The 18,194-nt window shown below is 48.7% G+C and overlaps 2 protein-coding genes across 3 annotated transcripts in view; one reads left to right on the plus strand and one right to left on the minus strand.

Moving 5' to 3' along the window:
- LOC119101618 (uncharacterized) overlaps positions 1-9,775 on the plus strand; it is a 13,072-nt gene extending 3,297 nt beyond the window's left edge. The window contains exons 1-4 of one of the 2 annotated variants that reach the window (XM_037225008.1): positions 6,729-7,261; positions 8,371-8,622; positions 8,982-9,239; positions 9,510-9,775. In XM_037225008.1, the coding sequence (XP_037080903.1) occupies positions 6,985-7,261; positions 8,371-8,622; positions 8,982-9,239; positions 9,510-9,751 (1,029 nt within the window). In that variant the 5' untranslated portion in view covers positions 6,729-6,984 and the 3' untranslated portion in view covers positions 9,752-9,775. Of the gene's footprint in view, positions 1-6,728; positions 7,262-8,370; positions 8,623-8,981; positions 9,240-9,509 lie in introns of those variants that run through there. The other variant, XM_037225009.1, reaches the window with a different exon arrangement.
- An 85-nt stretch (positions 9,776-9,860) lies between these two features.
- Positions 9,861-15,162, minus strand: LOC119101619 (TIP41-like protein). The gene is made up of 6 exons (XM_037225010.1): positions 15,085-15,162; positions 12,986-13,170; positions 12,470-12,649; positions 12,003-12,231; positions 11,631-11,789; positions 9,861-10,278 (listed from the first exon to the last, which is right to left on the minus strand). Exons 2-6 carry the CDS (start codon positions 13,165-13,167, stop codon positions 10,180-10,182), a joined length of 849 nt encoding a protein of 282 aa, XP_037080905.1. The 5' UTR covers positions 13,168-13,170; positions 15,085-15,162; the 3' UTR covers positions 9,861-10,179.
- Positions 15,163-18,194: the final 3,032 nt, after the last annotated feature.

The following is an 18,194-nucleotide window of genomic DNA, read 5'->3' on the forward strand; positions in this document are numbered from 1 at the left end:
GCCGCAACTTCTGAGCGACTAGGGACGGAAAGTCTAGGAGCTTAAAGACGGGGAAAAAATCGATGACAGAGGGGCTCATTAGATAAGTTGAGCAAAAGGTTACGACACTAAGAAATCAAGACGAAAAGCTATGCTACGTTGTTGCCGCTATGGAGTAAGGACGGATTCCTTACCATTACCGGAGTGGAGGAAGGATATCTATTATCCACTAAGGTTAAGGGTTTTGCCAGAGAAGCGAGAAAATAAAGACACGTGCAGTAAGATCTTCAGTGGCCTGGTCTTGGTCGCTTTGACACGTCTGCAGTATTTCCGAGCTTATCGTAGGTAAGATCATGGCCTTAAGTCAGGTCAAGTGATTTAATGCCCGCCGAAAATTATTCACTCAATTTTTCACGGCCATTCTCGGAATTCGGAAGGAAAACGACTGATTAAGAACCCGTTTTGAACGATAATTATACAGAAAGCATAGCTCATCGACTAAGAGACATGATACATACTTAAGTCAGCTTTTGCCAATTCGGCCAGAGCTAGAGGAGTATGCGCTTTCTAGGCACAATTCTGCTGCGAAGCACAATTCCATTTAATGGTTGAAGGTCAAAAAATTGATATGGCATGTTTTGAGTACTTCTAAGTGTGAGACTTTCACCATCGCTCTCATTTTCACACCGCGACCAGCCGTTCCTAAGTTAGAGAGGGGGGGGGGAGGGGTATGATCCGGCAGTCGGTTATGCATGGCGGCTGACCCTCAGCCAGATGGGATTTAGTGCGCCTCATTTGTAGGTAGGCCGAGCTTAATCATTATGACGGTGTGACAATTGCAGAGCGTGCATTCGTGCACACTACAAAAACTGTATGCACAATACCACATCTTTTTGTTCCACTTTGTGCAAAACGAAACAAAGACACAGCTGACTGATGACCAAAGGAATCTACTGTCGAAAGGCCTCACGACACATACATGAACAAATACTGCACCAAGTGTAGCAAACATTTCATATCCATACCGATGTTTCGATAAAAACATGTGACCAGGCTTGCTCGTTTGAGGTAGGTCCTATAATTTAAGCCTACCACTTGAGCGTGTGCCTGCAGAGAGTGAGGCATTCCGACAGGATGATCTTCATCATCAGGATCGGATAGCTGATTAGCCACGGGATTTCCTCAAAGGAGTCTGTTTTTGAATGACAGAGGAGAGCGAACATCAGGACAGTAAAAGAATCCCAGGAATTAGTCAATACGACTTGACCTGTAAGGTGGTAGAAATGCCGGACTTGTCCATGATTGCCTGATATAAAAACACAAGCCTGTTCGAGCATGTAAGTTTGACATCACACAATCCATGATTACCTGATATAAAAATACAAGCCTGTTCACGCATGTAAGTTTGACATCAGTCCCCATGATCATGTGGACGGGATACAGATGCCGCGAGCCGGGCGAGCCCGGGGTGCCATCCTAGCGCCCGGGGGTCGGTATCTCCGTAGACACAAATGCTACAACCACGAGACTCGAAAGCGATACAGGAAACTGCTTGAGCAACAGCTTTAATGGAAATATAATTTCATCACGGGTCAAAGTCTAGTTCGTCGGATTTCAACAGCGGCCGAATCTCGGAACTCAGAAGGGATTTTCAGTTAGCTCAGGCAGCTGGTCCTCAAAATGTTTCGCCCGGCCGACTGGACCGGGCCCCCGGCGCAGAATAACTAAAATACCAGCGAAGAGAACGCATAATTGGGAGCAGAGTGGGCGCAGCCTGTTTTAACTTGGAACAATAATTAAGTCATCGGGGTTATGACAAATCACACTGGGTCTGGGTGAGGTTGGGATCAGGAAATAGACACATTCGTTTAGGGGGAATTCTAAGTTGATTTGATCATAGCCATGTCATATGCATGTAACACACCATAGCGCACTTTTATAAGCGTCCTCAGAGTCCGTGCCGCATATCTCTTAACAAGTTATGATGGTTACAATTTGTTTGTAGTTCCACCTCGGGCACAGCCGCAGACAGGAAAATTTCCACAAAGGGTGTAAGAAGACAAAAACGAAGGTACTAAAAATTTCGTGAAACGCGTCCACAATTTTGTCGCTAAGCTCTGAAAGCCTTGCGGGGATAAATTCCCCTTCGCACCTGCGGACCGAACCTGGCTTTAGCTGTCTTCATTTGAAATAGAAGCTTTATCGTGCAAGGCTAAGGACGAAGGTCGAAGGAACGTTAAACACGTAGTTATTAAGCCAAAGAATGCAAATAAAATTTTGCATTCGGAGAGGCACTGAAAAGCAGGCGCAACCTCGTGATATCCTTTTAATTGTAATCACTGGACTGACAAATTTGAACGCCCTCAGTCAATCTGGAGAATGCCTCCCGCCCAGTGATCATGTGGATAGGTCTCAGTAACGTCGCATAATTAACAAGCGCTTGCGCGTTTGCTTCGCTGCGCTAATGCAAAATATGAAAATTTTCATTGTGTATATTTTGCAGTTGGAATCACGGTCCTAGGTGCCCTGGTTGCCAAAATATTGCGCAAAGTGTGAAAGAGACTTGGTTGCAGGCCGCACACAGTACTGGCGGTCTCTGGCGGCCGCTGGCAGCAGAGAGCGCATTTCGCCGCGTTCCCTGCAACACAGCCGAACATATTCCATGGGATGAGCGAATGGTCTTGGGTGTGACCGGTGATATTTGCCCCTTCCATCAACTGTCAGCCTTTGGAATAATGGCAGCACGTACTGCCGTTGTATTAAACAGCATTGCATTGCATCGAAGAGTGAAAAACGGCCGGTAACGGCGAAATCTATCTCGCCGGCTCGTGGACGAGTTACACGCAGTATGTGGGGCATGAAAATCATGCGACGTCTTCGTCTGTTCGTTTTATTATTCATGCACGCCACTCCCCAGTCGCTCCGCACTCTGCGTGCCGAGATGTGGCACAAAGCGTGTAAACCCGCGGAAAAGAGCAAAAGCCATCTTCCTGGCTTGTGTGTGGCCGACACGTGTAACGTGCCACCCCGCACCTGTGGCACATGTGACCGTAGGATTTCCCGTTCAATGGTCTATCGTAGCATGCCAGTCTCCTGTCGTGTCACTACGTGCCATAAGAGCGGAAATCCCGCGTAAAACGTAGAAATGGACTAAATCGGCAAAATACAGCTTCACAGCTAATGTGCACGTGTCACATGACACGTGCAGCATGCCATCGCACACGTTTCAGCGATTGCCCGTTAAATCACCTACTGAAGCATGCCAGTCCCTGTGTGCATTACTCCCTGGTTTCTGAGATATCACGAAAACGTGCAAGCCCCTCAAAAAACAAAGTTGTGTAAATCCATGGTTTAACATATGGGCGCCATGACATGTGGCACGTGCCACCAAACATTGTCATCTCGCTCCCTCCATTCATCATTGAAGCGCGGCAATCCCGGGTGTGTTAGTAGGTGCCGAAATGTGGCACAAAAAGTGCAAATCCGTGGAAGAGAGCAAAACCCATCTGTGGTGTCGTGCCGTGTGATAGGTGTGGCCGTACCATTTTGATTATTAAAACTTGGCATCTTGCAATTTCTTGTGCAATTTGCAGCGCAACGTTGCGTTGCAGAAACTCCGCGTTAATTCCGAATGGTGGGAAACAAAAGCCGTGCCTGTCCGCGCACGGCGACCGCAAGGCACAGCGCGCCGCCGACCGCGATGCCTGGGCCGGGATCGGCCACGCGAACGACCCGCCCGCCGGCCCACCGCCGTACAGACAAGAAACACGCCCGGGTGCTCGTTCTTTAATATGAAGCGTCGCTAAATGAACAAAGTCGAAAGCCCGCCGCGCGAACGCCCACATTAACCGTTAACGCCTAGGACGTGCGCCGGGAGTCGGGGCAATAACTTGCCGCCGCCGCGGCGAAAATGCCGTGATGCAACCCCTTAGTCCAGGCCTATTTGCGAGCGACGTTTTTTTTAAAACGCCGTCATCATAAGAGTGAATTAGAGACAGAACGAATCAGCCGACACGCCGATGTGGTTTCCAACGCTAGATCACGCACAGTTTTGACGGCAGCGGCTTGCATTCAGCTTCGGTTTTGAAAATTCAGCCCGTTGCAATCTGTAATGCAATTTGTAGGGCAACGGTGCGTTGCACGAACTCGCTATGCGCACTGAAAATGTAGCCGCTTCAATTGTAAATGTTGGGAAATGAAAATAACCTTAAACGTAAAACCGTGTCAAAAACGGCCAATTCCATCTTGTCAACACGTGTGCACGTGCTACGTGTCACGTGGCGGAAAAAAACTTACCAAATTAAGATGGCACATTCCGTGCGCTATCGCACAGTGCAGGTTGCACGTCCCTGCGACCATTCGTTATAAAGATACGGCTCCGGAAAGCGAAGCGTGTCGGGCCGTCGGCCGGAATTGCTAAATTGGCGTCGCCCGTGTTAAACTTATGGGGATTTTTGCGCTCGTGTTTCGCTCAGCACGTGCTCATTTTTGCGAAATGCATAATTTTGACAGGACTCTGGCACGCGCCGCAAGCGAGCCTTGGTCATGTGCGAAGTTCATGGAAAAATTCCTGACCGTTTAGCCTGCAGATGATCTAACTCAAATGGCAGACACACACACACACACACACACACACACACACACACACACACACACACACACACACACACACACACACACACACCACACACACACACACACACACACACACACACACACACACACACACACACACACACACACACCACACACACCACACACACACACACACACACACACCCACACACACACACACACACACACACACACACACACACACACACACACACACACACACACACACACACACACCACACACACACACACACACACACACACACACACACACACACACACACACACCACACACACACACACACACACACACACACCACACACACACACACACACACACACACACACACCACACACCACACACACACACACACACACACACACACACCACACACACACACACACACACACACACACACACACACACACACACACACACACACACACACCACACACACACACACACACACACACACACAACACACACACACACACACACACACACCACACACACAACACACACACACACACTGTTCCTTTAGCAATATAGTAGAAAGATGCGACGCTGACAAATAGGATGTAGCTTCATTCTGGTGGAAAAGTGGTCCCTATCAATGAAGATTCTTGCCAAGAACACATTTCAACATGCAAGGGGGTTGTTGGGATAGGGGGGGGAGGGACCGTCCTTTCTATCCGAAGACAGATGGGAACGCGTCTCCTGGCGCCGTCTTCCGGTGGTGTTGCCCCAAGCTAAGCGCAAATTAAATATGAAAAAGAGGGGAGCCAACTAAAATTGCTGACCCAGCCTTGAAAAGTGCGTGTATGAGGGGGGACATAGCCCCTATATAGGCGTAGGGAATGTTTCAAGAGGCGGATGGCCAGGCTCAGGGTATACTTCAGGAGCTTTGCCTGGAAAGCAAGCCCGATGACCGGAGGGGGGGGGGGGGCGTAGAGGTGGAGTTTGCTATCACTCTTTATTCAAAATGTCATGACTGCTAAGCTAGATTTACATCCAAAGCTGCTTCTTACTGGCACACAATCTTGCCCATTCCACGCATCTATTTCATTCGGCAAATAAGGCTACGCAGCTTCTCAAGATTATTCGTCCATTTCAACATTGTCGTTTCTAGGGAGGCGAAATTCCACTGGCGGGCAAGCATTTTAGGTCATTAATGAGGCATTTGCCTCCGCAGGGGAGACCCCAAAATACAGTCTGGACGTGGGATGGTGAGAATTTCGAAAGTGAATCAATGGCTCACACAATGACAGATTTTTCATGCGCCTTGATTTCGCTGGCTTCTTTTCAAAAGATGACATTTGTCGCAGTATTCTAGGCGGAAACAAATTCGGAAACTTGAAATGGCCAAAAACCATGTGACAAAAACCGTAAAACAGGCGATTCTCTTTTAAACACCAAGTCACATAATGAAGGCCTGTCTGTCGTATGGTTCTTATCTGGACCCTGCTCCCGTCCGGCGCCGGCGGCCACCGCCCCGGCCTGACTGTCTCCCGCATGACTGACTGTGAACTGATCGCATGGCTGCCTTGTTGCACATTTTTGGATCAGTATTACTACCAATTGCTATATGAAACATTTGCTGGACACCTGTAACAGTACCTTTTTCCGAATTGTCTTCCCGTACACCGCACCAAATGGCCTCCGGGAAGCTGTCTACCTTAGGTATGAATCGGTCCAACGGACATTTCATTGGCCATCATTCAACGTAGACGACTTTGTGAACCGATAGAATTCAGAGGCCTTATCATAATTTGTGATCTGGGTTCTACAGCAGACATTAAGAACACTGCAAAGGCAAATTAGTTCGATGTGTCCAATCAAAATTTGAAGATAAAAATTTGATTGCAGATCGAGCCGTCAGCCATGTGTATTAACAGGCCAAGCCATGCCTGTCCTAGCCTTTATCCGAAAAGTGGGGGGCAGTTAACACTGCTGGCACCCCTCGCCCCCTGTTCCTACGCCCATGGCTCCCTCACCACCTTGTTCCTGCGCCCATGAACCAGAGCTTCACCCGTCGGCATTTCGGCACAACTAATTTGATACTGTCTTCCTTTGTTGCCAAACGCTTCTTTTATGGCGCATGTAAGCAAATCGGCAGACCCAAACAAGCCCAACTGTTAGAAAGCCTTGAGCCCAGTGGTTAGCGGTCTCTGGTGCTGCGCAATTGCATTGTGTTATTGGTGGAAAATCTAACTGTTGATGCATTCGGACAGCAATGTGAAATTGGTCACACATATGTAGCTCCAAGTAATAAATGCAATCATGCATACACATCTAGCCGTCACATGTTTGTGTGTGATGTCAATGCTGTAGTTTTTTTTGGACGTCAGTGGTGATGCGCATACAACTGGAATAAGGAAGTAACAGCTGAGATGGTCAGCAACAGAAATATTATCTTGGGGGTTTCTTTAGTTAATTTGTCAAAATTATCCACAAAAGTTTTTGGTCAGCTGAATGTTGCCCAGCTTGTGGATGCTAATCTCAAAGATATTGAGCGACACTTGGCATGTTTTGTCATTAATGTTTGTAATTTGAGTGTACATGGGAATGTTGCTTGGGTAAAGCATATAGTGACAGACTTGTGCAATGTCATACACAAGCTCATAGAAAGTAGCAAGAAACAGGTCATCTGCAAGTATGGTTGTGCAGGTAATATAATGCTTTATGTAGCTAAGCTACTTAGTATTGCCAGGGGCAGTCACAGTCATTGTGTTTGGCTAAAATAAGTATATGTACATTTTATCCCTTCCCTGTGAACATCAAGCCATATCAAGGCTATCTAACAGGCTATATCATATTGGGAGGCAGCCCTAGATGGCAGATAGTACATTCTGTCAAATTCCTACATGCTCTTGTAGCATGTACTGCAGGTAACAATATCTACTCCCACAGGAGGCCTCAGATGTCCAAGAGAATATGTTATTTGGTTTAATACACCTGGATTAGGGAAACTGTCTAAATGTATACAAAAATCAAGGGGAGTTCCTAAAGGTTTAGATAGGAAAGCCTGGATTTGTGAGTAGGTCCTGAGTCATACACCCACTCTCCCTGGAAAAGTATGATGTCTTTGCCTTTGCCTCTCATCATCTTTTAATTTTCCCAATATTTGAGTTTCAAGGCATTCCAATTCCAGCCATACAGAGCATGATGACATGATCTTACTGCTCAATCACAATGCACCAATTGTTTTGTAGCTTAGCTACATGTTAGAATGCAGCGATCCATCAGGGCATCATAAATGTCCCATTGTAATGCATTGTAGATGATGAAAGCAAACATTGCATAGTTTTTCCCAGTACAATGTAAGTCTTATCCTGAAGTTAATACTGCTGTCATAATAGCATTTAACTTGAGATGTGTTTATGTCTACTGACCAACAAATGTCTGGCAGCAATGCTGGTGGGATCTGTAAAATTTATTGCTCAATAATGCAAACTTGCAAGTGTGCTTCCTTAGATGCAATGAAACAGTATGTTATAAATGTGTGCAGTGACATGGTGGTTACACAAAAAATCCTGTTCATTTTATATCAAGCCCTTGGAAGCTCAGAGTTGAAATATGCACATGTATGTTGTTCAATCATGACCAGCTGCAAAGCAGACTATCACCACTGCCCTCATCCTTGTTTCTGTGGTAAATCTGCAGTTATCCTATTCCTGGCATGCAACTAACTTGACTAATGCAGGGGTTGTTACAATGCTAAAACCAGCACTTCAGGTGTCACAACCCTCCCATGCTGTTCCACTCTGCCATTACAGACATCAGTATGACATTGGACGAACTACTGGAGCTGTTGGAGGAGGCGTTCGATGCCGCGATGGCCCTGCTGGGGCCGCTGGTTGGCTTCAGCCCGGAGCAGATCGCTAAGGCCGACGCCGACCTCCACGCGCTGGTGACCACCATCAAGCGCCTGGAGCGCCGGGACATCGAGGCGCAGACAGCCGCCGAACGCATCGTCCGCGATCTGATGGAGCTTCTCAACGACCTCGGCGTCGACCCGCACTTCCCTAGTGAGTACCGGGGTTTGCAGGCCGGGCTTGTCGTACTGGCTGAGTCGAACAGCTTTTGAGTCCAAAATTGTGAGTCAACCCGCCCCCCGTCCCGAGTATTCCCCAATCATTGTCCCCACGCGTTGGCATTTCGCCAATCATGTTACAGAGTTGGGTACCGTGTAGAATAGTCCAACGAAATTGATCGCACATGGCATGCTGCAACTGAACAATACAAAATCCAAACTGCTTAATTATAGACGTTGGCAACGACGGTGTTAAGTGCCTAAATGGTCCTTAAAAACTGAGCATTTTATCCAAAAGTGAAACAATGCGCCCAACGCCACGTGGTTCCGAGCCTGACACTGGCGCCTATGCAGCGGACGACACGCCGACGGCGCTGGACGCCGCGCTGGAGGCGTTGCTCGGCGTGCTGGACGGCGCCCTGGACTTTTACGGGCCGCGTTACAACCTGGACCCGTACACGCTGAAGGTCATTAAGGCCGACCTGGCCGGTCTGATGTCAGACATCCGCACCATCGAGCACGGCCACACCCCGCTCACCGACGGCCTGGTCCGCATCGTCGACGACGTCTTCAGTATGCTGAGGGACTTCGGCGTGCCGGTGCTGGACACAGGTGACGGTACCGGACGGCGGACCATCGTGTTCCAAAACGGGGTCCTCTCCAGTATTATTGGAGAATAGTCGTCTGAGTATCTGGATCGTAGCCGTTCATTCGCAATGTTTTGCTTACAGTATCAATAAGCTGTAATCACGACTAAAAGCCGTCCTCGCCACTGGTTGAATTTCCAGTTCGCAGTTCAAGAGTGGCCTCACACCTAGACGACTGTATTGTATACTTACTTGTATACTGATTGTTAGATACTAACTCAGCTTTATGTTGCAGAATCATCTGTTCACCTCGCTGAGAAGTCAGCCCTGTTGAGAAGACAACTGCAGACACTAATGGGTGTCATCAGTGCCGCCCGGAACCCGCCCAGAGCTCTGGCGGCTCCGTCGGTGGCCGACATTAGAAAGCTGGAGTCGGACCTGGTCGCGCTTGGGGAAAACCGTGACGGGGTCACACTTTTTGAGGTGGTTCACGATATGACGCAGGTGGTCAGGCGGTTTGTGCGCGTACTGGCATAAACGGAGGCTTGATTTCAGTGTGCTGCCGACAAGAAGTTTTAGAAATAAATGATATCCATAAAAGGGCTAAATTTGGAGTCCTTCAGTCTCATGTGCATGTAAACGCAAATTTGCGAAAGCGATCATATGGCGTTTATTCATGTTATCAGTAATCCATGCAATTCTGAGGCCACGTTCACAATGTGCAATGGTCTTATCGAAACGGATGAAGTGCTCGAATTGCACATGCCGTTTCAGCCTCAGAACCTAAAAAATGAGACACGTGGAAGTTGATACCCGACTGGCCCCGTGCGGCGGCTAAGCAGCAGTCTCTTCGCTGGGAGAGCCGCCCCATTCGGACCACACGGCGGGCGCCCTTATGCAGTGTGAGCGAGTCAGCAGCCACCGCTGCGTCCTTCTTTTCTGAGGTCTTGTGTCTCAGGGGGCGGTCAGGTGGTGCCAGGGAACTGGAGCTTCTCGTACCGCGAGCTCTCGATGGGCAGGTGCATCCACACTTCGTTGGGGTTGTTCATGACGGCCGGAGGAACCTGCGTGGTGACACACGTAAAAGGGACTGTACCGGCTTAGCCGTTGATGACAAAGTGTCGAGCTGCTTCAACACGTCATTAGTAGCGGGTCGAGGCGCGTGAAACGTTTCGCAGGCCGGGACCGAATGAGCAGTGATCCTTTAAGTATAATAATACCAAAGCGGAAATGTGGTGAATGCCCATTAACGTTCTAAAAGTTCCGAAGCTTTTGTGCTAAATGAATCATCGCGACGCCCAAATAAATGTGGGATTGTAATGCTAAGTCCTGCATGCATCGCTGACAACCACTTTAATAGGGCTTACTTTATATGGCATAAGAAAGAACGGCCTTCAGCTCCTTTTTTTGGCATCATGACTGAAGCTTTACGTTAAGTCGACCAGCTTCAGTATGCCAGAAGTTACTGGTGAAACAACGTAGTACTACACAAAGATAATATTGACCGTAATGTTCATATTGACGGTGGTATTTTCTGAGCCCTTGCCACTCTTGAGGATGAGCACAGGTCCACATCTTGAGTATCCTCAAGTGTCAATATAATCGTTTGGGACTACCATGTCGGATAACTAATATCTCCTGGTATAATGGAGGTCGTCAGTCAATACATGCCTGTGTATGCTTTGACAGCAGTCACGAGCAGGCTGAAACCTGAACGACGGGCAGACGTGTGTGGGGCGGGGGCAACGGAAAGCAATGAAATGGCGCCACCACGGGCAGAAATTTCAACTACGCAACGGAACTGCCGCCGCTACGCAGTCGGATCACAAGACATCCAACATTAATGATCTGGTGCTGCGCATTGAGCACCTTGAGCATTCTTAAACCCGGTTATTCTTTAAAGGAAGCCGGTTCATCTGGCACTACACCGAATCATTATCGTGCGTCTGAGTGACACATTGGTGCAAAAGCGACAGGTCGTACGATCCTCGCCGCGGAAATCTGAACATAGATAGAAGACACGGGATCATACACTGCATCACCGGTGCCAGCCAGCACATGCTCTGGTCGAGAAGCCAACAGACAACCAGCCGAGCGAACCCTTACAGTGCCCGAAGTCCAGACAGCTCGTGAGAAACAAACATCACCATGTCAGGTCACTGACATGAAATGGGGCGGAGATGAGCAAGGTCCCTAGCGGTCTGTACACCTGCTGGCGCGGGAGGCACGATGTGGACGATACGATTATGGATTCCACTTAATTTGCCCGTGAGGTCCGATGGACCTGTACTTGGAACGCTGGCAGGCAATCAACAGCCGGGTACCAATGCTCCTAGCAGGATACGGGCGTGCCGCCGCACAGGAGCCGGACATAAGGAACGGATTCAGGACTCGCTGCGGCCGCACCGAAACTCACCTGGAGGTCGTTGACCATGCTTTGCCGGCTGGTGTACTCGCGCAGCATATATGTCTGGTCGGCCTCGTGGTAGAGGCGGGTGTCATTGACGCGCAGCAGCACGCCGTCCACGCGCAGGTAGAACCGCAGCAGCAGGAAGAAGCTGCGTGGCATCACCCGCTGATGGACAAGGGCGGTACACGATCACTGATCAGCAACCTCACACACAACGCACGCACGCGCGCGCGCACGCACCGAGCACCAAATTACATACAAGCAAATATTACCGATGAGAAGTGGGACAAATATACGTATCCAAGTCAGACAGACTGGACAGCAGATTTGGTTTAGTAATGCCCACAATTGTGTAGCAAGTGCCCAATGGCTGCTCACCACTTTGACGCTGCACATGGCGCAACCGTGGTCGGCCAGCTCATCCTCGAACAGCAGAATGTCCTCATAGAACATGATTTTCTCCTTCTGCTTGAGCTTCTCCATATCGATGCGGTCGTCTGTGGGTTGCGGTAACGGCTTCTGGTGGCCCAGCAGTGTGCCTTGGTAGTCAGTGCTGAATGTCCAGTCAAACGGCCTCGACACCGAGTTGATCTGCGGCAGGTGGCCGCTGCAAGCAGAGACATGCGTTTACGCACGGGCGCCGTCGCGCCACATCCGTCGCCAGTGTTGTCAGGTACCAACAGAGACCAGTAGAGGGTGTCGGAACATCATGAACGCTACGCGAGCTGCGGCCGTAGCAGTCACCAGTCGTGTGCACCGCCCGCCCATATAGGACTGCCCAATGTTAAAGACCTTCCGCTATTCCTCTCCGTGAAAGCACCTCGCCGCCAAATTTGCGCTCTCACCGTGAACTCTTCCACTCGTTTGCGCACGCGACCTTCACAAGGTCCTCGTGGTCGTTGACCCGCTTGAGCGCGTCCAGCGCGTTGAACTCGATGCCGTAGCCGGCCGTGTGCTGTATCCGCAGCGTATTGTCCGGGAAGCACATCTCCGGCAGGCCCGGCAGTGACAGCTGGCGGCTGTACCTGTCCGCCGCGCAGGCGCCAGGGAGTTAATCCAGTGAACTGACCAGCCGACCAGTCAGGCACAAAGGCAAGTTGGCGTCCTGTAATGAAGCCGACCAAACACTGCATCATCTACATCACGTCCTAATGCGACTTTAACAGCCACATGAAGACCAGAAGATGATCACGTTCAATCACGAATTTGATGCCCTGCGTGGCCAACACCTAATGCTGCACAAATCCTTCATAAGCCATACACCAACCAGCTGGCCAGTATAATGGACCGGTCATATGGGGTAGCATCTGCGGCTGCGCTGGGGACTAGCAGCGAGGAAGTGAGAGTGGCGTATCTCTTACTTGCAGATGGAACAGAGGGTGTGGCTGGTGTCATCGGTGATGGGGCCGCACACCTCCGGCTGTCGGCACGTGGACTCGAGAATGTGCGACTTGGACACCGTCAACGTCCAGGGGCCAAAGTCGAACGTCTGCGCCTGCGGCTGTGACGGCCGCGCGCCCGGCCCGCCCTGCACTGCGCTCATGGCCTGCAGGCGCATGGTGGAATCATTGGGCAAACTGATTAACTGAAACTGAAACTGGGGGTGCGCAAACTGATCGAGGTTGGCACCAGTGTGACGAGCGGCACCATTGTAGACATGATCATGATCGACATGTGGGTGATGCCAAGATATAGGCAACAAACACATGAAATTTATTGAGTGAGGACTGAGAGATGAGTATTCCACATTCTATTTTTTTCAAAATGAGATAGCCATTCTAAAAATCATTTAGCACTGTTCACAGCCATGCCCTTCTTAAGACCAAAACCTTGTTTCTGAGTTGACACCCACAGAATTGTGCACACTATTTTAGGTCATGCAGACATGCACAACATGATACAAATGTCACAACCTAACACCACCTAATTAGCCATTTGGTGCTCAGGCCAGGAGAAATATGACCATCAAATTTTCAGTGTCTGACATAGTCAGCATGACTCATGGGCATCAATGGTCATCAAGTTGCTTTGTATACATTTAGTGCACATTTTAAACATGGGTCCTGCTTTAAGCTGTCATACAAATTTTTGGGCAGTGTACTAGTTTGATGGAAATAAGACTGGGAATACAACTTAGAAAAGTGCCACCACTGCATAATGGCCAAAACAAGTGTGCATAATATTCAGGTTCAGCAATGGGTTCTGCAAACAGGTGCCAGTTAATGCACCACCTATTGACAGATTGAAGAACTATGAATTTGGTAGCAACCCAGATACTATGCAATGCTCCATGATATGGCCAAACAACAACTATTGGGAACCTTATTTACTATATGGATGGGCAAGGCAGTGCTGGCCTTCAATATAAGGCATGCCTGTTTGCTAGGAGGCTACTTGTCTGTAGGTGCCTGATCTAATATATCTCAATTGGAGGAACATATTCAAGTGAGAAAGGGTCAGGTAGACACATCCAGTTTTTCATGCCTCTGAACTTTAGGACATGACATGGCCAAAAGTTGGAGAGAAACTTGGTTGTTGTCATATTTCGGGGAAGTTTAGATCATTTTCCACCAACCAGCCCCCCGCCAAATAATTTTATAAAACTATGCCCCTGATGCTACATGATCGCTTGCTGAATGAGGTATCGTCAATTACAGGCAAAACAGGCTTCGGAACCAGTGCCAGGATGTGAAATGTTCTATAAATCAATGACTTTCAGACTTCTAATGTATTCTGATGTGTTGCTTGAACATCTGGTGGCTTTCCATGCTATCAGAATGCCCTGCATGACAAAATTGCAGCAAATATTTGTAGTTTCCTACAAATACGTAAATCTACCCATCTTAACAACAAACCTCATAGCCACTTAATTGGGCGGTGCTATTTGTGAAAGACCTACTGATTTCACAACATACTTGGTGGAATGGACTCTCAGTATAAATGGTGACTTCTTTTACCTTAAATACATTCAAAGATCAGCTACACTAGTGCTCAGAAGCTGCTAGGACAGCCTACAGCTCATCTATGTTTAAAAATGGCAAGACACGAACACATGACCTGTAACATGGTTGACCTATGATGGAAATTCACTGACTCAAATCCTCAAGCTTCTTGCTCATTTACTTTCCTATTCTGTAACCTAGCACTACAATTGCTCCATTTAGGTATGTAACATTTCATTTGTCATTTAACATGATTGAGCAGTGGAGGGGATGCATATTCAACCTTCAGCCGAGTTCCCCTTCTTCTCTTAGGATGAAGTCACCCGATGTAGGACATCTTTTCATGTGAATGCATGGTAAACCCACACATAGACCCACCACACTCCCCTCCCCAATCGTTTTAGACACCCATGCGAGGTCGGAGTCACAGTTATTCAAGGATGCTACGAACGTCAAACAATTACATCATGCGTTCACTCAACCTATCAAAAATCGAACCGTATTGGGATCCGACGCACATGAATGTAACAGAGGATGGTTAGCGCGAAGTCGCGTTGCACCTTTTTCCTTACGCGCTGAATAAGTAGTACCTGGCGTTAAGGCTACCCAAAAAACACGTCCTCGAGAATGTTTAGTACAAATTCTTCCTAAGAGGAATAAAGGTGTTTACTACCGGGGCGTACAAAAACGACGTCCGCCAATCCAGCAGCAGATTGTTATGCAATTGACAGTTGGATATTCCGAGGCGTCACGATTGCCTCAAAATTTAGTGTACATGACCTTCTCGACACGCCGACTCCGAAAATCAACGTTTTTGGGGTGTGGTCTTGCGTAATTTCTAAGATATACGACGCAGTAGCATCCCAATGCGATATTGTTGTGCGTATGGGCACTAACACTTGAGCGCGTATCTTAACACCAAAGGTTTATTCGGCAGTCACTGCAGCATCGAGTGGCCCGACCGTCCCACGCGCGTGTCGCGGCGTGAGAGGGGCCGGATGTCTGCACAGCGTATCTGTTGGCGCTGACGAAAGGCATATAGGACATTGTAAAACAATTCGCCAAATGAAAGGTCTTTACGAGTTGGAACTAGTTCTGTCGGCGTGAAGAAATAAGGTAAGAGGTAGGAAATAATTGTAGGTACAGCTGGCGGAGTTAACGTGACAAATTCCGAGTGAAAGCCGAAACTGCATAGGGCACGGTGCCATCTAGCGGATGGGCCGGCAGGCGCATTTTCAGTGGCGCCGCCTACAGGTGACGCCGTCTACGATATTGCGGGGTGCCTCGATTGTCTTCAAATTTGGTGTGCAGGGCCTTCTCGGCACGCTGGTTCCGAAAATAACTGTCTTTGGGATGAGTTTTTGCGTAATTTCCAAGATATACGACGCGTATTATCCCAATGTGATATTGCTGGGCGTCTCGATTGCCTCCAAATTTGGTGTGCAGGGCCTCTCAACACGCTGGTTCCGAAAATCTGTGTCTTTGGGGTGGGATTATGTGTAATTTCCAAGATATACGACGCGTAACATCCCAATGTCATATTGCGGGCGTCTCGATTACCTCCAAATTTATTGTGCAGGGCCTTTTCAACCTCGCTGATTCCAAAAAGCATTGACATTGTGATATAATTTTTACGTAACTTTGGATTAAAATGACATAGAATATGACAGTTTTATATTGCCACCTTATTGGCAGTGAAGCAGCTGGATATTAATGTTACCAAAGTACGTGATTTTCCTTATTTGCCCACGGGCATGCTGCTTTCCTTTTAAGGGTTGTTGAGGATGAGGAAGCGCAGTATCGTGGGTTGTAAGAATGTGGAGGCTTTTACACATGACATTTTACGGGGCAATCTGATTTTTGGACACTGTTGGACGGACAGCTGATCCGTCCTCGTGCTTTCGATTGGACTTTGGACAATCGTTCCCGGAAAAACGTCTGGTCAGGAGATATGATCCCACCATTACACAAATGCAAAGTGATCGTTCTCGCTGCCGCTGCTTTTGATTCTTATGACAGTACTAAAGCGTATCCGTGGGTCTGTGAAAGCCGACTGCTTTGGGATTTGAATCAAGTTTGATTTTTTTTTGCAATTTGTACACATGTGAAGTGTATTTTACGTTACAAACAACACTCTAGAAAAGTTTGACTTTATTACATTTTCTGCATATGGAAATGAACGTAAGACACAATGCTTGAATATCAGATAGGCACATCGGAGCTCACAATAAATCAGTTCTAAAACGCCAGCCTCAAGGCTACCATCACCTGCTTCTTTCGCACTTATGATTTTTGTTATTCTTGGGGTCACACACGCCGCGCTCCTATGAAAATTTGATGCACGGTAGCACGCTGATCTTGCCACACATCTTCGCCGCTACCCAGCCAGTCATCTCGCATGACGGCTATCACAGGAGTACGAACACGCGACAGGCAATGCCAGTAAAAACGTCGCTTCACGGGGGAAGAGAATCATCAACGGTAAATGGCCGCAGCCCCAGTTTGTTTCCACCCCCAGGCTGATCCACTGCGTGAAACAGTGTGGGATGCAGGCAACAAAATCCATCAGTGACGCGTGGGGACGAGGCTGGTTGCCGTCAGCACCTGGATGAGGACAGGGTCTTTGGCAATCAGCGCCTGGTGCCGCACGTCGTGTGCCGTCTCCTGCTTCGGCACGCGGCTGGCTATCAGCTGTTTGGGCCCGCTGACCACCGGTGTGTCGCCACCGCCGTCCGGCCAGCTCGCGTGGTGCAGCGTCTCCACCACAGTCATCAGCAGCGGGCTGATGTGGCCAGCCAGCCAACAACATGGGCATGGCGTGCACAGGTAGCATGCGCTGCTCCACCAGCGTCACCACCGTCCTTGGGAGATAAGACAGACGGTGACATCACCCAGATCTTCAGGCCCCAGCGGTGAGGCACGATTGGTTTGGTCACAAGCGACATCTGGTCAGTTTTTGGTCAGGACAAACAGTGGCAGTGACTACGTCGGACTATTACTCCACCACCTTAAAGGTCAGAAACGAAACAAAGCTGAGAAAGATGCCACTGGGCCATACCACCATGCCAATAATATCACATACCACACGGTTATCATTCACATCTCGCGAACTGACCTCCTGTGAACTGATACGGACAGGTCAAAAGGCGAATTCCAAGACACATATTCCAAAGCGCAACCGGGTTGGCACGCGTCGTATATCTCGGAAATTACGCAAAACCCCACCCAAAGACAGCGATTTTCGGAATCAGCGTGTTGAGAACGCTCTGCACACCGAATTTGGAGGCAATCGAGACGCCCCGCAATATCCAACTGGGATGCTACGAGTCGTATAATTCGGAAATTACACAAAATCCCACCCCAAGGGCAGTAATTTTCGGAATCAGCGTGCTGAGAAGGCCCTGCACACCAAATTTGAAGGCAATCGAGACGCCCCGCAATACCCAAATGAGGTGTCACGCGTCGTATAACTCGGAAGTTACGCAAAATCCCACCCCAAAGGCGATGATTTTCGGAATCAGCGTGTTGAGAAGGCACTGCACACCAAATTTGGAGGCAATGGAGACGCCCTGTAATATCACATTGCGATACTACGCGTCGTATAACTCGGAAATTACGCAAAAATCCG

Source organism: Pollicipes pollicipes, unplaced genomic scaffold (assembly GCF_011947565.3).
Source record: "Pollicipes pollicipes isolate AB1234 unplaced genomic scaffold, Ppol_2.1 Scaffold_4881;HRSCAF=5763_pilon_pilon_pilon, whole genome shotgun sequence".
NCBI classification, from domain to species: domain Eukaryota; kingdom Metazoa; phylum Arthropoda; class Thecostraca; order Pollicipedomorpha; family Pollicipedidae; genus Pollicipes; species Pollicipes pollicipes.

Excerpts from the sequence above, each read along its gene's own strand:
- LOC119101619 (XM_037225010.1), bottom strand. The coding sequence starts at position 13,167 with ATGAGCGCAGTGCAGGGCGGGCCGGGCGCGCGGCCGTCACAGCCGCAG. Across the intron at positions 12,650-12,985 it reads ACCCTCTGTTCCATCTGCAA|GTACAGCCGCCAGCTGTCAC; the intron begins GTAAGAGATACG and ends CGCGGCGGACAG. Across the intron at positions 10,279-11,630 it reads GCATGGTCAACGACCTCCAG|GTTCCTCCGGCCGTCATGAA; the intron begins GTGAGTTTCGGT and ends GTCACCACGCAG.